The sequence below is a fragment of the Fundulus heteroclitus genome, chromosome 12, assembly GCF_011125445.2.
Source record: "Fundulus heteroclitus isolate FHET01 chromosome 12, MU-UCD_Fhet_4.1, whole genome shotgun sequence".
In the NCBI taxonomy this organism is placed as follows: domain Eukaryota; kingdom Metazoa; phylum Chordata; class Actinopteri; order Cyprinodontiformes; family Fundulidae; genus Fundulus; species Fundulus heteroclitus.
Window position 1 is genome coordinate 32,981,121 of NC_046372.1, and position 22,958 is coordinate 33,004,078.

Sequence of the window (22,958 nt, forward strand, 5' to 3'; positions counted from 1 at the left end):
AGCTTACCATCACTTTAAATACAACTTAATGATCAGAGGACTGAGTCAGCCATAACAAGTAAAATGCTCAACAATATGTTAGTATACAATAAACAATTGCTCAACAAAAACTAGATTTAAGGACACGAGACTGTAAGGATTCTGGTGCAAGAAAAACTAAAGCCAAAAAGATCTAATCAAAGAAAACAGGAAACTCCATTAATACAAAAAACATGCTAGCTTGTTCCAAAAGTAGTATATTACTTCCAACGAGCTTGCTAATGAATCCTTCCATCAAAACATAGCTCCTAATGTGCTCTTTGGATGGCCGACTTCCAGTTCGCTCCTCCATGATTTGCAGGAAGCCACATCAAGTTGGAACTCCTCTGTGGGTTTTTGAATGTGGTTTTAAATGCTAAAAAAGCACAACTCTAATATTTCGCAGTGGGCTTTTTCGGGTCACAGTTAGAGAAGGCACCATTTCAAACCCGATGGTAAATCAAGCCACAATTTGCATAAGTGAGCTCAAAAAGAAGACGTACCAAACCAGCAGTAAGCAAATATGTTTTCACCAGCTACCCAAACCAAAGCCCCTGACTTAAATGCAGAATACTTCATTGAAAATTCCTACAGTTCCTACATGCATCACATTTTTTTGTAGTTAGATCATTCTTGGAGAAATCCATGCAGTGCACGGCATTCAATAAATCTCTCAAAACGTGAGTTTTTTTTTTTTATATGATTGAACTGTAAAATATAAAGTGGCAATTAATTAAAAATATTTGAATATCAGAATAAATATTTATTTTAAATAAAATTTAAATCAATCACCTTAACTTCAAGAAATCTTCATGAGATCTAAAAGGGCAAATTGATTTATCAAAGTAATTCTGCCAACGAATCATTTGTTGCTATATTTTAAAGCACGTTTTGGCACAGACTATAACAAACAGCTCTGTTGTTTAAGCTAGCTACTGACCTCAACTCACCCAGCTGAGTAAACACTTGGCTTTCAAATCACCAGAGATAAGCAACGGGTGAACCCATTTTGACTTTAGGGGTTAAGCATAAAAATGGCAAAAGCTGGCATGCAACAGCTCCTAATTTCCCAAGAATTACTGCTTTCATTGAGAAACATTAACATAGCTGGAGAAAATTAAATCAATACAGCGAATTCATTTTACTCAACTGCACCGTTTCTTTTCATGGGAAAAATAAACACCTAAACTAAGCTGTCCTTATAATTTCTAAGCAGAAAAAGAAAACATATAAAGCAGCATATAAATTAAATTACATGCTCCAAGGTAAGGTATTACAAAATGCCACCCAGTGCACATGGTTTTTATTTTTCATAACCAACTAAATCTGAAAAGGTTGGTTGTGTCTTTGTATTCAGTTCCCCTTTATACTCCAACACCCCCACTTCCACTCGTGTGTAATTTGATCCAGGTATAATTATCGTCCTTCTCTGAAGGCCTCAGAGATTAGAGAACAATAGTGAGGTAAAAGCATCATGAAGATCAAAGAACAAAGAAAACAGCATAGTGAATGTGAAGAAGTCTAAAGCAAAGTTAGATGATTTAAAAAAAATAAAAGAAAATGCAATTTTTTGAGCTTTCGCAGAGCATTGTTCAGTCCATCGGCCAAAAATGTAGACTGTGGCACAACTGCTAACCTGCAAAGAGATGGCTGGTAACCTAAGCTGACAGGGTGCGCAAGGAGAGCATTAATGAATGATGTAATAAAGAGGCTCAAGGTAACTTTGGAGGAGCTGCAGAAATCCATGGCTCAGGCAGAAAGCTGTAGGAAAAAAATGGCTGTGCAGCTAAAAAACACCTTTATTAAAGAGTGAAAAAAAAAAAACTATGGTTGAAAAAATCCAATAGGTTTAACTGATGCAGGGGGAAAAAAATGCTCTACTTGAGATCAACATTGAACATTGACCGACATCCAACATGTGTGATGGAAACTGCACAGCAACATCATGCTGTGGGGAGGCTTTTCTTTAGCAGGGATAAGTTATGCTGTCAGAACTGATGGGAAGATAGAGGTAAATACCTGGATGAAAAGGATTTTAGAGCCTGCAAAAGAGTTGAGACTAAGATGAAGGGTCACCTTCCAGCATGACTAAACATTCAGCCAAAGCTACAATGAAGTTATTTAGATCAAAGTATATTAATGTGAATCACCAAATCAAACCCTAGACCTATCTCAAATTTAGTATCTGTGACAAGGCTTGAAATTAGCATTTACAGATGCTAATCAGCCAACCTGACTGAAATATTTGATTATTCTTCACATTATAGATTAACCTCAGTTTCTACCTGTGCAAAGCTTTTAGAGAGTAAAGGCGCATCCCAACTACAAAGATTTGATCTAGGGGGTGGAGCATGGCTAATATAAATGTGCACCACACTTTTCAGAATTTTTATTTTTTATTTTTTTTACTTTTCAATAAAATCTGATGTCATTTTCCTTACACTTTCAAAAGAAAGAATTGTGTGCTATGCACAAAAGGCAGCTGGAAAACTAGCCCAGTGATAGTTTACTCTAGCAACTCTAGAACAATGGTCTCATCTCTTGCCGCTAATTTTGTTTTCTGCATTCCTGACAGGTCTCACAATCTCAAAAATTGAATACATTTAAAGTATAGACAGAAGTCCTTGGTTTCAGTTCTGAATAGTGTCAAATTTTCTGGGCGACAGAAAACACCTTAACATCCTCTAGACTCACTTGCACCCACTGGACCCAGGATCCAGTGCAGTTTCAGAAAATCTCCATAGCTTTGAGTGACAATCCATTCAACAAGCAAAGAATCCAAAAGGATCCATATTCTCTTCATTATCTCATGAACTGGACCTTCTCAGCCAGCTGCCTTCTAAAAAGATGACTTGATTGTTTTTAAGTTCAAACCTCTGATTATTTATCTAACTTGGTCTTGTCCAAAGTTAGAAAAAAAATGTCTGGAATTCTTTGAGCCACCACAAAAGGTCTTCAATGTTTCTTTCTTTCGTTTTGTTGTCATTTCACATGTTTTGTCATCTACTGGGACCAAATGCATGAGATCAAGTATGTAAGCATAGCTGAAATAGCTTGTGATGAACTTTCCCACAACATTTTTCTCTTTAATTCAACGAAGTCTTTCCAGATGCCCTGGTCTAAACCCCGGTTTTTGTTGGAAAGGGTAAATAGACTGAGCAAAGATTACAAGCAGTCTTAGAACCCCAAGTCTGTATTTTACTTCTAGTTTACTATCCTTGGAGACCAATGAGTCTCTGCTCAGACAGCCAAAGGTTAAAACATTGTCATGACACAATGCCATGATTTCTTTGTTGAACTGATCTCTGAATGGCTTCATACTGCTGCAAAGAATAATGCCAAATATTTTTAAACACTGACCTTTGATGCCTATACACTCCCTTCTATAAAAATGTCAAAGCTCTCTGTTCCCTGCCTTTCCTGTCGCATGTAGCAGACTGTCCACAAACCCTTTTTAGGGCACCTTCTGCGGTATTGGAGACTAACAATCCAATGGGAAGGGCAAAGAATTCAAATATGTTATTCTTGCAAACTGGGTCATTGCAGTTAAAATAAATATTTCAAATAATGGAAAGGCGAGAAAAGCAACCACGAAAACTGCATATCTCAGTCAATTCCAGTCCAAAACTCTAGCTACATATGCATGACAGATTTATTTTCAAGGAGCCAGTGTATGTTCCATGTACCCAGACAATATTGCTGCTGCCTATATTCAATGTCAAAAAAAAAAGGGGGGGGGGGATTCAGGAAAGACAACCTTAGCAAACTGTAAAAAAAAATTATGAAAAAAAACCTGTTCTATCTAATTAAATACATTTTACAGTATGAGGACAACTTCATTATTGCAGAGTAGAATAGCATTAGCTACCCAAATGTTGGACATAAACACAAGCATCAGACAAGTAAAATTCTGTTCTGACATTAATATTGAATAGAAAACTCAAAAAGAGTTTGGCTGAAACCAACCTGGGACTGGGGCCTTGACGGTTGACGGTTATTTCTGTCCTCTGGTGACCATGAGCGCAGCTGCACGCTGTAAAATTTGGACACAAAAAAAAGTCACTGATGACAACGCCTTTGAGCTTACCAGTATACAGTGCATCGTAAAATTATTCACACGCCTTTAACCTTTCCCACATCTAGCTAAATTAGAGCTATATTTTTCAGCGTCACACAACCAACACAAAGTGTTTGCTGTGGAGAGAAAAGTACAGCAGGCATGCTGCTGGTGGCAGCATCATGCTGCGGGGCGACCTTCCAACTGAGCAAAACCCAAAACATACAGCGAGTGACAGGGGAATAGTTTACATCAAAGAAACCTAATATGTTTGAAGGCAGGTGTTAAAATCCAGACCTCAATACAATTGAGTTCTGTGGAAAGACTTGAAAATGTTTGTTGGCACCAGAAGTCAATCTGATCTAAACTTGAAACATTTTCCAGAGAAAAACTGGACAAAAAATAAGATCCACCTCGAGATGCACAAAGAGAGTAAGACTGTTCTACAAAGCATTGACTCATGCAGTCTAAAGATGGATGCATGCAAGCATTTCCATGCTTTTTGTAAAAGATTTTGAAAACCATATAGGTTACATGTCACTTCAAATTAATGCAAATTATGAAAAGGTTTAGGGTGCATATTATTTTTCTATTCCAGCCATCATACAAAGAACAAGCTGTTCATTAGTATCTTTTGTTTTTATTTGTCCTGCTGTTGCATAGGTGATTTTAAGAACCCCTTATGTACCAGAAAAATGTGCAAAACCTTTAGTAGTTAACAAAAAACTCATATCTTTGTCTGATTATTGATCCCTAAATTTTGAATGAATGCTTCAAAATGCTTCTTTTCCATCTTCTTCTACAGGAACCAAATTGAGAAGAACGCAAGAAGACTCTACTGATGATCCCCAGAAGTTTAACAGCAGTTTCTTACTTACGTTTATTTAAATTTTAATATCACATAGTGCCCAAAAAAAATAAAAAATAAGAAAATCAAGTCTTTATGATTAAAAGTTTTCTTTATTAAAACTGATGGGGAACACTGTCCTGGGCTGAAATGTTCATGGGTGCAAACAAAACAAACTGCTTCCAATAAAAAATGCACAGGAGAACGAACAACTGCACCACCCACACAGAAACTACGGTGAACATTCCCCATTCTGCCTTTTGTTAAAGGCAATGCAAAAGAAAGAATGTGATATCCAGTGCATATCTTTTGTTGCAGCAGTACAACCCCATGGCTCCACTTTCTGTGTGTCACTTGCATACCCACTGACTCGCCTGTTGTGGAGTCAAGAGAGCTGTGTTTTGTCCAAATACAGTTTCTGCACTGAATAGCTGGGTTTCTGAACGACAATCAACTCAATTTGGTCTTTTTAGCCCCTGCTGAAGAAGTTCCTTTTACATCTACTTGTTTAGTTACTGCCCATATTCTTTTTCTAAGTAACCCTAACATGAGTGTGTAATTTCTGAAATCGAATACGCTGCCTTACATGCAACACTGACAAATGATCCCTAAGCTGGTTGTTTGTTCCCACCTTTAAATTGTTATACCTTTAAGCATCAGCGGAAAAGCAACACGGATTTATTAATATAATTCAAATCGGATCTGCAGAAAATCTAATTTAATCCGCATGCTATAACGAGGTACTACATAAACTAATATTTACAGTGTCAAATAAGAGGCGCTACCTCTTGTTGATGGTTGGTGTCAGTCTTTCCCCTCTTCTCTCAGGGCTGACAGGAGAATATGCTGAATAGGGTCCTGGGGACAGTGATGTAGGACTGGAGATTTTATACTCTCCGTAGTTCTGGTTCTCGTCTCGACTCACTATGACTACCTCCTGCACCAAAAAAAGAAGGAGAGAAAAAAAAAAGAGAGAAAAATGATCTGATTTCATGTGTCTTCAATGTAACTTCATCTAGCCTACCTCACACAAAAACATGTAAATATATCAGGTTGAGAGGATTATAAAAAGTGAATTGGGACCTTAGAAATACAGAAGAACAGCGACTAAATCCCTATTATGTGTTTCCCTGCTTTCCTCCTGAGGGCAGTAAAGCAGGAGATGCAGTTAACAGGTGTTTAATGCATGCATAAGAGTAAATGAAGCAGCACTGCCAGAGTACTTATAATGCATATATTAAAATGGCTTTGATAGCTTTTCCATGACATTAAAAGTCCAGTGCTCGTGGGATGCATAAATTATACCTGACATTTGAGTTTGAGTCATCAGAATAAGGATGAAAAGATGAAAAGTCTCACAGAGGCTCAGCACTGACCTGGAAGTGTCCAATGAGGTGTTCGGGGGTGCTGATGCCGTTGGTCTGTGCAGGGCTGGGAGGGTCAGATCTTAAAAAGAAGAAAAACCACAGAATTGAGATGAGGTTTAAAGTCAATACCTTAAAACCCAAAGCTTCATTTCACAGGTGTGCACCTGGGTTAAGATCTTATCCCATAACAGCTGAATTAAAATAAAATGTAAGGCAGACAGAAACCTAAGGAAAGATAAATAATCTCAGCATGTAAAACTGGTCTAAACTGAATCATGAATATGCTGATGTACTCACATCAGGAAATAGTATGTTTATGCTGAGAAAGGGAAAAGTTACTTTTTCTAAAGGGTACTACGTCTTTGTGGACTTAGTTTGAGCAGCAGGGCATTTTAAAAAAAGCAACTTTAAAAATATTCCTTTTGCATATATTCCAATCTTATATGCAGCTTTATTTCTTGGACTTTACTATTATTCTGAACAGGAGCAATGTCGACCCAGAGACAAACATGAAGACGACCACTGGCTGAGGGGCCAGAAAAAGTCCACTTCATTGTTGATCCAAGGTAAAGAGGCACAGAGGAAGGCTGGGATTACTGTGGTAAATTGCTATGAAGGAATCCTTCTAGTGGCCTTACTTCCTCAGTATGCATTCACAGGAGAGATTGTAGGAATTTGACAACTGACAAAATCGGTTTGCCATGTAGGTAAGAAAAACTAGTTCAGAGGACCCACAGCTTGAAAAATGCCTGAAGCTGCAGGAGCTGATTGCTGAAGTCAAGGTACAGCGCAGGGAAAAGTATTTGCACACTAAGTTTTTCCTGCTTTTGTCATATTGAAATGTTTCAGATCTAACCAATTTTAACATCAGACATACAAAGATAACCTGTGGAAATGCAATCTGCAATTTTTAAAACTGCCGATTTAATTTATTAAGGGGAAAAGTTTTCCAAACCAACCTGGCGCCCTGTGGAAATTGTATTGCAAATACTGTATTGTATTACAAATGCAGAAAACATGGAACAGTTATGAATGTTCGCCAGAGTGGTCTGTCCATCAAAATTACTCCAAAAGGTGCACGCAAGACTCACCTGGGCGATCACAAAATAACCCAGAATAGCATCTAAATCACTGCAGCCTCACTTAGTTAAGGTCAAACATGGCGTTGATGGTGTGATGGTCTTCAATAACTGGACAACGAGCTTTAATTGATGGCATCATGAATTCTGCTCTCCGTCAGAAAATTGTAAAGGTGGATGTCCGACCATCAGTTGGCAACCTTAAGCTCACGAATACTTTAGTTATACAGCCGGACAATAATACAAATCACACTCGTAGATTATTCACTGATTGCTCACAAAAAAGAAGAAAAAAGAAAAGAAAATCAAGATTTTGTAGTAACCCTTTGTTCAAGTCTGTACTTTAATCTGATTAAGATTTAGTAGGAAGATGTTAAGCTTTTCATACGTAAATCCTCCACTGTGGCTGAAATAAAACAAGTCTGCACATAAGAGTGGGCCAAAACACCTCCAGAAATAAAAAATAAAAAAAAAAAGACTACTTGCCAGTTCTCACAAACACTTGATAGCAGTTGCTTGGTGCCAAGGTGGCACAGCAGGTATTAGGCTTAAGAGCAATTGCTTTTTCCACAGCTAGCTTGGATAGCTTTTTCCCTTAATAAAATGGAATCATGTTAAAAACTGCTTTTTATATTTACCATCTTTGTTTGATGGTCGGAAACTTTTACAGATGACAAAAGAGCAAGAATGTTAAGGCATCTGTAAGGGACAAATACGTTCTCACAGCCCTTTAGTTTAAGGTTTTAAAACATTTAAGTTTCACAACCATAAAACCTCTCCATCATACCCACAGCTTAAAGTCCTTTCAATGAGAAAGCAGAGAGCGAGCTGAAGTGACCAGAAGCTTTCTTGAGAGGTGCAGGGCACAAAATATTCCTCAACATCCACACATGTTGATGGGCACTGCTTGTCAGATGGCTGAAAAAAAGGCTGATCTACTTTTACTTTCCTTACAAGAAATGCAAATTCAGATGTTTGGGAATATTTCTGGTTGCAGGGAACTTTTGGCATTGGAACAAAGGGGGCATCGTGCTTCATTCATGTACTGAAACTACAGAAGGCAAGCTAAGAGAGCCATGACTGTAAGCAGCCAATTGCTGGCTCATTCTGAACAGACCGACCAACTACTTAACTCACTGATGACAGGGGGATTGCGTTCTGGGAGTAAACCATTACTCTTCTAAAGAACTCATTTAAGAAATGGTTTACAACCTCCACAGACTGCCTTGTACCCAAAACTGAAGTCATTCAGTAGTCTGGATTTACAAGAAGCAGGTTTAACTTGCCTGTCAGTACGACAACAAAAGATCTGAATTTTGTATCTCTAGAAAAAATACTGTTCAGTAAAACCAGCAGAGCTGTGTGGTAAAATACTAATTAGGATGTAAAATCTGAGAAAACCTCGGTCAGCAATGAAAGAAAAAAAACGAGAAGCTATGTAAAACAAATATTTTTTTAGAGGTGAGAAGTAGGCCATACAGAATGCCAAGTTAGATATTAGTTTGAGTTAGATATCCTGAATAAAGTTTTAACATCAGTACAGAATCAGCCAAAACCCGATTGTATCAATCCAGCTTCCAACAGTAGCAAACACCACCTCTCTGTTTAACGACTACTTCTCTTTTGGAGACCAAACACCAAAAAGCTGCTATGCTGGGGGGGAAAAAAACTGTCTGAGCCTAAACAATGAACAAAGTAAATGGTGCAGATTTACAATAAATTCACATCTAGTGTCTGAAAATAACCCAAACCACTGATTGGTTTGAGGAACCAAATTAATGAGAAGGCTGGGAGGTTAAGTTTTAGGTGTCGAAAACCCACAGAGAGTTAGTGACCTGCTGTGTCAAAAACAGGGCGGAGGCACCGCAGTGGCATTGTCCTGGGCAGCCAAGGGGTAATGGTGTTTTTGGCCCGACTGAAGACATGAGGTCAGGAGGGAAAAATTCACTCACATGGACGTAGGACATCCGAGGAGGAAGTCTGTGGAAACGTGCGCAAGTATGTCTCTGTGGATGTTTGCATGCCATAAGGGAGGAAGACTAACAAAAACAGATTGATGGGGAGGGATTTGAGAGTCCTGACTACCAGAGGAATTAGGGAGAATCTCTATCAAAATGCCTGCCGTCAGCAGCGTGGCTTATAAGAAAGGTTTTTCCAGTAGCCAACCTCATGGCATTCAAACCTGGTTTCTGTAGCTCTCACTACAAGGCTCATTAGGAGGGAGCAGGGAAAGGAACAGAGTGGCTCTCCTACATCCTGGCATTTCCCCTGATTACAATCGCTTGTTTTGTTTGTACAGTGCTTGCGTGATGGAGGTGAACACAGTACACAGATTGTAGCTTTGGAACAAACAAACCATTTGGGATATAGAAGATGATTCACGATTTTTAATGAATGAAACAAACGCCTTTGCATAGCACTACATTTGTTTTGTTCATCTATCCAACTTTTAAATATCCACTAAACCAAAAAAATGAGTCTATAATTACTGAAAACGCAGATGTGTTTTTATACCTCTCCACCACCAGCTGAAGTTGGGTCTTGGAGTTCTTGATTTTGTTTTGGGCCTCTGCATTCAGCATGTCTGCTGCGTTTTCACCATTGATTTCCAGGATGATATCACCAGCTTTCAGGTTCGCTTGCTCTGCCTTGCTGCCCCCATTGACCTGTTCAGAAGAATAAGGTCCAGTTATTGCCCCAAGCACTAAACATGACCTCCATTTGAAAAATAGTAACAGGACTTTTAAGTGAGTAGGCAATCCAAACCATGATAATTGATGAGAAAATGTGAAGCGGAGATGCTCGGTGTATGTTACACAGAAAGAAAAACATGCACATAAGACAGCACCGTGCTGATTCACAGTGGAAGTATTTGAGATACTCTTGTGAGGAAATCATTATTGTGACACATGGTTTGACCGCTGCTACATGCGTCACCGCATGTCAAAGTCACTACTTCACCGCCACAAAGAGATTTCAGATTATGGCCTAAAATATAGCATCAGTTACACCACTTTTACAGCCCCTGGGAAGAGTCTTCAAACCATTAAATTTTTCACCATTTTGTTTAGCTTTAACTAGGGCTGCATGACGTATTGCAATTTTTTCATTACAGCAACATCTCTGTAGGCAATATGCATGTTGCTAAGACCGCATGGACTAAAATATATGGAAATGTCAAGTCTACAGATTCAGTCTCTCTATTCCTGTAATGTATTTATTGACACTTGTAGTTTCATGCAGCATAAAAGTTGAAGATGGTAAAGAGGTCAAACCCTTAATTTATTAATTCATTTGTTGTCCTGGTATCTTGAAAGACTAGTCATGTTCAATGGACCATGTTTGCTATAAATCCAAAGCTGAAAGATGTTCAATCTGAGATCAATTATTCATCTGCAGCACCTGAGTATAATTGCACAACAAAGACATTAACATAATTTAAATAATTTGTTTATTCATATCGTTATTGTCGCATTGATTAACATTATCACATATTGCATGTTTTCCTAACATTTTGCAGCCCTTGCTACAACTCCAAACTCAAAAACAAGGATTTTGTTCGAATTTTATTTGTTAAGCACATAACTGTAACTTGGAAAACATGAGTTATGTTTTGATATTTATTCACATAAAATCTAAATAAAATTCATTGTAACATGAGGTAGAAATAATTTTGCAAGGCAGTGCAAATGTGAGGTAAACAGGCGTTGCTGTAGTGAACTAATATAGTGCATGTCTTGTGAGCAGAACAAGCCTGATTTCACACAAACAAAGATCAGCTGGAGGTTCTTTTACATAGTTTGGGCTCCAAGACAAACAGGGGTAAGCCATCTATCAGGTCAACAGAATAAAGTGGGCCTGCATGTCAACACTGAGCCACTGCCAACAGCTTAAACCGCTCCAACCATATCGCTACTTACACAATTGTGTTAAGCCCAAGCATTTCCCCTGGCATTTTTCCAAAGCATTTTTAACAACTCTATTATTTACAAGCCTAAAGTTTTTTTTTTTTTTTTTTTTGCATATGTTATTTAATGAATGCTTTAAAAGGTGAAATAGGCCTTCAACTTCAACCATTTGAAGAATTGGTACATGACCCTTAAGCAATAATTTATTCTTAATAGTCTTAGGAACTAATAAAGAAAGGGTGTTGCTGCAAAAGGGGGAAAAAAAGTAATGTAAGGATATGCAGTGGGCCGTTCAGGGTGCCTCTCCGTTATGAAAGTTTTCCGGATTTTGTTTATGTCACTCCGCCTGCTTACGCTGACAACGTTTCTGCATTTCATATCCCACCAAACTAAGAACATACCACGAGTAAAAACACAAACATGCTTAATTTAAAATGCAACCATGATGCACAAGGGATGAACAAATTCTGATCTGATCCTCCAGCATTCCCCTGTTCAGACCAGGCATCCTTCACCTCCCACCTCAGCTTCCACTGTAACTGTAATCAGTGGTTTCCTTCAAATACAATCCACATCCACTTTATTCCAACACATCCAGTTGTCAAGGAAATGAGTAGTACAGAGCGACAGGCAAACAAAGACAAGGAGATGAAATAAGGAAGTTTGAGAAAACAGGGGATATAGCCTTTTAACTAAAACAAATTTGAGCAAAATTAATAGAATTTTTTTTTTTACCTTTGATACGGTAATGGCCTTCTTAAAGTCCCTTCCTCCAAATATTCTGAAGCCCCATGGGGAGGGCCCGATCAGGTTCAGCGTTAGTGCCATTGAAAGATCAGATCAGCACAGGCTCAAGTTTAACCCTGGGAAAAAAAAACAAGGAGACAGTAAACATGACATTAGATGCAAGTGATGTGCCAAACCGCAGCTTGTGTACGGCTCTACGTTTTCATCAGTTGCACATTTCTTTCAGCCAGACTTAGTATTAGATCAAATAGTGAAGACAGTCAACAATTGCATGGATTTCCTTTCATCTTCAGCACCACTTCACTTTGACTGGCTTAAGTCCCCTTGACGTGGCTTGCGCAACCACATCAAATAGGAATGGGAAGAATCTCAAACCAAAGACACATGTCCAACATTGCTCAAGTGGCTGCAAAGCCAAAGACTTTCATTAAATCCAACTGCTCCTTCAAGACAAAGAAAATAAATAAACAAAATCATGCAGACAGTGAACAAGTAGCAAAACATCCTATCAGGCTAACGGCATCCATTCACACAATGTCTGTTTATCCAATATACTGCAGTGAATAACGACATGGCATGTAGCACATATGGTAGCGCTTTAAGGTACGAAAGCCTCGCGCTACAGAAACAAACTTGATTTGTTCAACAATTTGCACGGTCAGGGTTTGATGATCGTTCACAGAGTCTATAACATATTCCATCCGTCTGCATTTTTAACTCTAGTAGGGTAAAAATAAATCAGATTTTAAGGTCAAGAGAACCTAAACATTTAGGAAGTATTAAAACTAATCACAGTCTTTCCTTTAGTGTAAATAGTAACACTAATATAACTATTGCTCTAGGTTTAGTCCTGTGTTTTCTAGAATGTGAATGAAACTTATCCATTCCGTTGTTTTGTATTGTTTTTGTCAGTAGAGCAGGGCTTTAAAAAAGGCTTTCATTCATTTTTACACCAAATAATCCACTATTTTTTTATTTTATTTTATTTTTTTTAGAAAATAGACAATTCTGGTTTTAAACCATGAAATACAAGTACTTTTATTCAAATTAACAAAGATTGAGCCTATAAAAAGTGTAGATTATAAGATGTTTTCTGAGTGACATTTGGGAAGGATCTAGAAAATAGTAATTTTTTTACAATAAGCACTACGTTACTGCTTGTTTTAGTCTGCAGAATGTAACCTCAAAGTTCTTTGTCCAAGCTTGTAATAAATAACATTTCTGTTAATTTTAAACAATCAATATTTTATTTTTTAAACCAACGCTGTATTCAGGTTGTGGCAAGTCAACTTTTCTTGTGGATAATTGAACTTGCTAACAATTAGCCACAGTGGCTAATAGTTTTTGAGCTCGAGAGAAAACATCAAGCTTTGTCAGAATTTGGTAAACAAAAGGGGAAACCAACATTCAAAGGTTCGTTAAAAACTACCCCCCTCTCTGGTTTTGAAACAAATACATAAAACCTTGAATTTAAAAAGGATGTACTTTCGGTTTCAAATAACTACATTTCAAATCAGCAGGACACTATAGTTGAATGCAGTTTTTTTTTTTTTTTTAACCGTCCCGCTTCTTTACTATTTGAGGTGAGCAAATCATACCATCACTGTTCAATTACTAATTAAAACTTTGTTTCGTTTTGACAGTCATCACTATCGTGTTTTATGACATTTCTTTAGATTAGGTTATTCCTAATCTGATTAATTTCATCCATCAGACATAGAGAACACAACATAAAAACACAGATGGAAAATGGTGTTCTTAGAGGGAGAATTTGTACTACGAGCACTTAAAAAATGTATGTTAAAACATGTTGTTTGGTTACCATACTCCTAGAAGCCAATGGTTATCAGCAATCTTCCAAATAGTTATACAGAACAAAAAACAAATAAAAACATTTGCTAAATGTTAAGTTAGTATGTTTTATATTAATTTCTTGTTCGTTGGCAAAAAAACAAACAAACAAAAAAAACGTTTGCGTTTTCGAATCAAACCAAATGTTACTCATTTACTCGTTTTCTTCGGTCTGGAAAGCGTGACAGCATTATAAAAGGTGATATCAGTAAGGTGCAAAAGGGTAATTACGTAACAAAAAGCAGCACTGATATCCTTTACAAGAAGAAGCCAAAACATTTTATGGCTGAAAGGGCAAAGGGCAAATTCTTTGCATGCCATTATAATTTAGTTCATGCAAAAAAAATAAAAAATAAAAAAATAAAAATAAAAAAATCAAGCCTTTGTGACTAAATGTGTACATAAAAAGTGTGACAACACATTTATTTAAAATTCTGAATTTCATTGGTCCCAAACGAGAGCTGAAACTACTGCCCTTTGACTTACCTACAACCTGTAATTAGACTGTCGGCTTACTCGAGCTCTGATAATTGCTGTATATGAGGCTTGCCTGTCGTTCGACTGGCTGCACAAACAGATTTTTAGCAATACTATGTGACGACTGGATACGTGCTGCAGCTACATACACACATTAACAGTACAAACACACACATGCAGAGCTGTTGTGACCATGACTAATCTTGTCCAAAAAAGGGGTGGGCTATTTACAGCCAAGTTATAGTGCAGAGTTAATGTGTAGGTAGACACGTTGTTGATGCTATAAGCCATTTTAATTATAGATGCTCTGCTGAAGGCAGAAAAATCACCTGACATCCATATAGTTTTAAGTTAAATCTTGCCTCAGTCTTTGTTCAAATAAATACACAAGATAAAGAGAAGGATTACCTTTTTATAGTAGACAGTAGAGCTCTCTTGTTTTTTAAGGTTAATATCAGCCCACTGACAGATGAAAACGTTAACAGTAATTATCTTACAACTAAATGACTAAATGAACCGGATGTGTTGGAAGCCAACCACCTCTCTTGGGTAAAGGTGATTTTCTTAAACATTTATGCAGATTATAATGCCTGGTTCAATCAGATAATAAAAAAAAATGTAGAACGATTATAAAGTCATGGTCAAACCTTAAAAATATGTAATTAAAAATATGACCATAACCATATCACAATGTTGAGTCAACAAGCTACTGTGTAAAAAGTAAATGAGTTTTAAAAGAGCAATAAACATTAATCGTTTAATAATTGCATAACAGTGGTTTAAACAAAATGTAAACGTTAGATTTGTATAGCATAAAAATGTAACAACTGCAGCACAGCTAAACTATAAGCCAGTTTTCTGGTGGAAGGGAAAGCCAATAAAACTACAGATTACAAGCTACAACACATGACCTGGGCTACTACTCAGTAGATCTGTAGAAACTTTCATGTGTATAGTATGGTGTAAATTATTTTAGTATTTACATTAAAAGACCATTAATGCAATACAAAGACTCAGAACAGCTACACAAAAAATGCTCCAGAGAGGTAGGTTTGACCAGTGTGATCAGATTAGGTGGATAAGTAAACCGAGACTCATGCAATTTGTTCAGCTTGAAGATGCAATCTCAAAGAAAAAGGTGTAGATAAAATAAAAGTTACAATAAACTTAATATGCAAGGCAGATTCAGGCTTTTAAAAGAGCAAACAACAGTCCACATTCAGACAGAGAAACCTCTGCGGAGCCCACTTTAGGTCTCAGGGCAATCAACTGTGATCCTGTGTTTGTAAGACTAAATCTTAAAGCTACTTTGAGAACATAATGATACGTTTGTAAAAACGATATACACAAAGATTTCCCCCTGTATAAACACTGGAGTACTAAAATGATATATACATCAAGCCGTGCAATCACAAACTCGTTGAGCCATTTGTGTTGGAGTTTCAGCACATTTCTTGAGAACTTCATGTAAGAGCGACAGTGCAAGCTGTTGTAACAAGTGCCAGAAACACTAATAGACCAAGCTCTGCCATTTTCTGTTGTACATCATATTAATAGTGGGCTTATAAAATTGTGTAATATTTTGAATTTTGGGCCACTGTAAAGTGGCCATGGGCTAAACGTTTTTATGTACAACTACTACAGCTCAACAATGAAGGCCCTAATATATCCTGTTTAACACTTCCTTATTTAATCAGTCATCCGTAAACCTAGGACTCTGTTGCTCCACGTTTATCACTGTACGAAAGCCTCATCCAATCCAATCTACTGTACTCCTCCACCTGTTATTATAACATGCTTACTGTCAAAAACCAGACTCAACTCGCACGTATAACAAGCAATGCTGGAAATATGATTGGTCTGCCCCTGCCCAACCGTTCTCAACTCAATAATGAGGTCATAACGAGCACTGCAATGTCAATAATATAGGAATCTACTCAGCCACTAGAGGAATGCCTCATCCCACTGCCCTCAGGATGCAGATATTCGACATTAAGGTCGAAGTGGCATTAAGGTCGAAGTGGGGCCTGTTGTGTACAACAGGACCCACTTAGGATGACATGTATATGATGTGTTCTTTGCTGTAGTTTTATGATATATTCCATATGGTGGTCTTATATTGTGTCTTGTGCTGTATTGTTTCTGCCTCCTGGTGACGGAAGTCCAAGGGCTGTTCTGTGGAAAAGAAATTCCCATTGGGACAATAAAGTCTAAAGTCTACCCTTGCCGCGTCAGCACAATATATCGCAAAGCATTGCAAAATGCGTGTGTTAATATTGCAAAGGACTGCTTGGAATGAAACAATTGCATTCCAAGTATCAAAGTCACACTTTACAAACTATTGCAACATTTAACTTGGAGTAATGTTGCAGTAGATGCCCAAACCTGACAGACGACAGCACCCAAGATCCTGAAGGTCATGAAGAGTGTTTGACACAAGAGACAGGATGGAGTACATTTTTCACATCAGTGTTATGCAGCACTAATCCTTTCAACCAGCCCACTCACTCAATCATCCCTTGAAGCCTATTCTTGAGGAGCAGGAAAACTGAATTAGCGCTTAGGTGCACTATAATTTCATTATTGCATGCCAGTGCACAACACTATAAAATCATGCAATACAGTTGGTTAATGTTGCTAAGAAGACACTATTCTGTCAAAAGTATTTGATCACCTGCCTTGACTCGTACATGAACTTAAGTTACATAACATTCATGAGCCAAAGGGTTCAAAATGACATTGGTCCACACTTTGCAGCTATAACAGTTTCAACTCTTCTGGGAAGGCTGTCCATAAGTTTTGGAGTATTTTTAATGGGAATTTCTGACCAGTCTTCCAGAAGCGCATTTGTGAGGTCAGACACTGATGTTGGACGAGAAGGCCTGTCTTCCAATCCCCACTGTAATAGGTCAGGACTCTGCAAGCCAGTCATGGTTATCCATACCAAACTCTCATCTTATAGCTTTATAAACTGGTGCAGTCAAATTTGGGAGAGGAAGATACCATCTCCAAACTGGTCATGTTACCTTTGGACTTTTGGTCTATTGATAATTGTGCACTATTCATCCCATTGAAGCAAAATAAACTGCAGATAATGCATTAAGACAAGCCTAAGGATTGGTACAGGGAAAGACCCAGCTGACAAAGATCTTTCAGCCGCTCGTCCTTTTTGGTGTCAAAAACAACAGGTGTAACTCACCACTCAATTGCCCTTTTATCTACCACTATTAAAATCCCATGAGCCTAAGAAATCCAATTAAATTTCATCATACATTTATACAAAAAAATAGTTTGCCTGTATGTTACACAGAGCCTACCATTAAAACTTGCATTAATACTGTATAATATTTTAAGTTTGAATATGACTTATGCAAAATCTAAAAAAAGTAGTTGACTACTTCAATCAGGTTTATTGTCAAAGCAGTAAAAACAATGGTAATTTAATGAGCCAAATCATCCAAGTGAATCTGCCTTCAAGTATTTTGACATTGATTCAGTAAGCAAGAGCGTCTTCTTGAACTTCTTACGAAGATTAGACAAATATTACAGGCTTGAGTGGATCTAGGACAGCAGCCACACCAGTCCCTCTACGCCCATTTCATTGTCTGCACATTCCACAAGTGTTTAGGACAAGCACCGCATACCTCGTTTCTCATTAAAAGTCTGGGCCAATTAACAGGGTTACTGCGCTCACCATCATTAGGGTCTCTTAATTACTGCGGCCTGTAAAAATAGGCGCAGCAGTGATAATGACAGGGAGCGGCCGGCCCAAACTTTCCCAGCCTCCAGGGGAGTCTTTTAGCACTAGGAGTGTCTGCATCCATTCCTATACAGCGACCAGAACCAGACGAGCACCCTGCCAATTTCGTGAGTCCTTACTGTTGGCATCACACACGGAGAAGAATGTCAAAATAAAAGGATGACAGCTGAGGCGGGTCTCAAACACTGGAGAAAAGGCTCAAACAGCACTGTGGTTGTAAGAATCTGTGGCCAAATCATGCATGCTGTATAAACTAGTGAGATCAGACAAAGTGTTTGAGAAAGTTTTCCTTTCCCACAGTTACTGTCCAGCAGTAACCAGCAAACACAAAACATATGTATTGTTCTGCTCTCATCTTGTTGCCACACAAATTTATTAGCACATTAAAAATTTTCACAATAACAGGAATTCAGACCGACAATTTCAGCTGCAAGCAGGATATCAGCTTGACGAGCAATCATGCTCAGCTGTAGAAACCCACTGTCACTTCTGACAACAGCAGACAGGTTTATGACGCGATATGATTTGACACACAACAAGAGGCATAACATACTGAAACGAGTTTATTTTTCCTCATAAAGATTACCAGGATTTACTCAAAAGATAACATGTTTGTTGGCTTAGGATGGAGATGGGACCTCCTACCCCTTAATGGCTAGCATTATAATTCAGCATTTAGCTGAACTAACCTTAGTGAGAGTCTTGTAGCCATCCGCCATCTATACTGAAGGATTTCCTTCATGCAATCCCTGTTTCAAGTCACCCCTACAGCACCTCAGTGAGAATAAAATCTGGGCTTTGACTAGGCCCAAGACTTTCTGTTTTTTAGTCTTCAGTCAGTCCTTGTTGGATTTACTGGTATCTTTTGAGTCATTGCAATGTTTCAAGGTGCAGGCCTACTTCAGCTTTACAGATGGTCTCACACTTTCTTCAATCTCTCTCTGATACACAGTAATTCATGCTGGATTCTGTAGTGCTGAGCTGGCCATGTCCTGCTGTGTCAAAACATCCCAAACCATGACACTGCTAGCTCCATGCTTCTAAGCCGGCATGTGTTTCTCTTCCCAGAATACCGTTTGGTTAATGTTAAATGTGTCCCATCTTGTGGTGTCCAAATAATTCAATTTTAAGATCATCTGTATGACAAATGTTAATCCAGAAGTCCTGGTTTGTGTCTAATTTCTCTGTATAAAACACTATAGTCTGGTCTGGCCTTAATGTTTTTCTTAAGATATCAAAAGCTTTTTCTTACTGCACATCTCCCATAAAATGGTAAACTTGTCTTTTTTCTGATTTTACAAGCATCATAGCAATAGTAATAAGAGCATGGTGTAGTCCCATAATTATATTTTAGGGGTCTAAAGTTATTTTTAGACCTCTTAAATCCCTCCCCAAACCATAAGTGGTTAAAACCTTCTCTTTCGTATCGCCACACGCAGCTCTTCCAAACTTACCATGCAGTTGATCTCCCTTTAACAGAGACCAAGGCAACTTTATAAAGCACTTTTCAGTAACAAGACAATTCAAAGTGCTATACCAAACTACATGTCACAAGTTTTAACATAGAAAATCTCTTTGAAAATGCTGAGTAGTGTTATTCTAATCAGGTGGATCTGATGTTATTTGCTCATATGGGGGTGACCTCATTTGTTGATCATTAGAAACTGCCTTTTTAAATTTCAAGTCTTTCAATTTTAGTTGTTCATTTTTTTTGTTGTTGTTAAATGCTGATATTAAAATATTCATATGTTCATATATGTTAGAGATACACAAAGGCTTTCACAAAGTGTCCGAACCACAGTTTAGAAAATAAAGCTCACCAGAGATGTAAATGTTGATAGCAACGTTACAGATCTTTTTTTTCTTTGGTAAAAGTTTAGTCATTAAAACCATTTCAAAAATATAAATATTAGAAAGAAAAATTGTTGCAGGCCTACTTTACAGCAACTATTTATTTTTCCATTCTCCTACAGGAAACTGTACAGCTTTTGTAATGCACCAAAAACCTTGCAAATCAGCAATCTTCTGTGGTTGTTAATTAGTACCCAGTAGTCCAAAATCTTGTGACCATATCATATAAACATAGTTATATGTATAATGTTTAACTTAATGTCAGGCCCAATATGCAACATTGTATTACTATGATAAACCATGCATCCATCCATTTTCTAACACATCTATCCCTTGTGGGGTCACGAGGGGTGCTGGTACCCATCTCCAGCTGTCAATGGGCGAGAAACAGGATACACCCTGGACAGGTCTATGATAAACCAAATGTAAGAAATACCAATACACCCCCTTAAATATATCTAAATAAAAGGTCTATCAACGACTTAATCACCCAATGCAATCAACCTAATAGGAGAGAAAAAAAATACTTGCATAACCATTTGTTTTTAGAACATAGATTCAAGTAAGGTCCAAGTCAAGAAAGTTAAATCAAGTTTCAGACACGACCCTTTATTTTGAATTTTTTTTTAATTATTTTTATTAGTACTATTAGAAGAGTTCCAGTTTGCCATCAAAGCAGCTTTCCCCTTGTTTGTTTGTTTGTTTGTTATCATAGGGATGTTCTTCTTCTCTGGGTAAAGTTCAAGCCTGTCATGTACATGCATAGTCTGTTAAAGACTATTTGGCCCTTGTCAAGTCTGAAGGCTTGTCGCTAAAGGCACAAACAGAAAGAAGGTATGAGAGGAAAGCAGAAACTTAGTCTGAACACTCACCACTATTGTATGCGGAAAGCTTTGAGATATCAGTTAGCAAATAAAAAGTGTCATTTGCCCCAAAAAATGTTTTTAAAAAAGATATCCAAGAAAACTATTTTAACAAGAACTAAAACTAATTTAATATTTAAGTGGCAATTTACACTCACCATAGCCAAAAATTATAATTATGACAGTTTTCAGCAGTTTCTTTTTTCTTCTTATTGTAAAAAAAAGAAAAGAAAAAAGACACATGCAACCTTTACCACACAGACATATAATATCTAGCATGCAATCGTCAACATTTCACCTCAGTACTTATGGGTTATTCAAGCTGAATAATTGATGCCTGTGCACACAAGTCTGAAGCTGTGCATGTAATTGACTGGAGAGGTAAAACGACTAGCCCAAGATGAGTCAGTGCACTTTGTTTGACATGGCACCAGATCATCATGGCAACCGTTGCCTATGTTTACAGGTAGATTTGTGTTTAAAGCTGGGAAGAATGAGTTCAGGTAAAGAATTACTATAAAATCAATGTCAGACAATTAATCAAAACAGCAAACATCACAGATAACAATTGTAATCATTGTGTTTAATAATGCCAACTTGCAAGCACAGCACTTAATTTTAAAACAGAAATGAAATGTGGAAAAACAATTTGTTACTTTATGCGCTTCAACTGGTATCCTGACAAAATGTTGATTAGATTAATAAAACACCTTGCCACCTAACTTCATCCACTCTTTCCTTTTCTTACTAGGCCTTTCCCCTGTCCTAAAAGAGATGTGTTAGAATTTTTTAAGTTAAGTAAGTTTTTAAGTCAAAGTTGAGGTTAGTGGTGTATGCCATCAATATTGTTTTGAACTTTAAAACTGCTGTCATGCTATTTACAGAGAAATGGATGATTGTTTAGACGGTAAATGTAAATAACCAGACAATCAGTACACATTATTATATCAGAGAGCTACTGACTGGAAACAGTTTACATGTTCCTTCTCTGGATCACTGACGGTGCACTGCCTCCAACCTCCATTCACTGCATAAATATTCATCAGCTTCTGTGTAAATAACTGCCAAATCAAAATGTGTCCACTTTTCACAAACAAATGAGACATTTACATGACTGGGATTGTTTAAAGACAGCAGCAGCTTGCGTTGTTGGAACCGCTAATTAGACCTTAACTTCTAGACCCGCTAATGTGGATTCATACTATGCAAAAATGCGAGCGGAATCATCCGCAGCAGGTAAAAGATTACTTGCTGATTACTTTTTAACCAGCAATGCGATCACACATTATATTAGATTCATGAGAAATGGACAAAATTTCAACCATATTTTGGGTAGAAATCAGAATCCAATTTTTGTTAGCAGAGTGGTTTAGCATTAATATGAAGCTCTGAACCAGTTGCCAACTTTCGCATCTTATAAGTTAGCTTGTCACAGTATTCTCACAAAGCATATATAACAAATGGTATCTTGTTTATCAAAGTTTTGTTTTCATTTTTTTTTTAATTGAGTAACAAAAAGTCCTGTCAAACAGGGTTTCCTGCAGCGCTATCTTGGCCAAACTCACACTACCGCCTCGCCAACATTCCAAAAAACGTACTCATGCTTGCATGTTTATGTGACGTTAACACGCGGATTTTTTTGTTGTTGCTTTCGCGCGTACGTGAATGGCAGGGAAAACACATGGACAACCCCCCCCTCGCTCCGCGACTCGGTCCACGCAAAACTTGTCCCCACCAACTCACCGCCTCGCCTAAGCACATTCCTGCGGGAAACACTGTGTGAAACATGAGCGAACAATTATTTTTAGAGAATGCCGAGGTAGCAGGTGGTGCACCATCAGTGACACTCCTGTGTGAAACACATGATGTTAATAAAAAGTGTAAACTAGCAGTCTCAAAATCAAATCCTCGAGGGCCAGTGTCCTGCAGCTTTATTTGTTGTTATTTCAACTTTTAGTTCTGTCATTTTTCTCTTCATAGTAGGTACACCTGGTCTAGTGTTCTGTTAGCTGTGACACCATCTAGGGTAGACAGATCATCTGCAATTACCCTCTAACATAGAAAGGATTCCTGGATCAGTGTGTGCTTCTGTGCTTTTTGTGTCTCTGCTCTGTCTTCTCTAACTCACAGTCG

At 37.7% G+C, this 22,958-nt stretch overlaps 1 protein-coding gene across 1 annotated transcript in view; it reads right to left on the bottom strand.

The window, feature by feature from the left end:
* pdlim2 (PDZ and LIM domain 2 (mystique)) overlaps positions 1-22,958 on the bottom strand; it is a 52,276-nt gene that overhangs the window by 24,868 nt on the left and 4,450 nt on the right. The window contains exons 2-6 of the mRNA XM_012863303.3: positions 12,012-12,139; positions 9,883-10,034; positions 6,299-6,368; positions 5,708-5,859; positions 3,985-4,051 (exon numbers count right to left, since the gene is read on the bottom strand). Coding sequence (XP_012718757.2) covers positions 3,985-4,051; positions 5,708-5,859; positions 6,299-6,368; positions 9,883-10,034; positions 12,012-12,104 — 534 coding nt within the window. The 5' untranslated portion in view covers positions 12,105-12,139. The remainder of the gene's footprint in view (positions 1-3,984; positions 4,052-5,707; positions 5,860-6,298; positions 6,369-9,882; positions 10,035-12,011; positions 12,140-22,958) is intronic.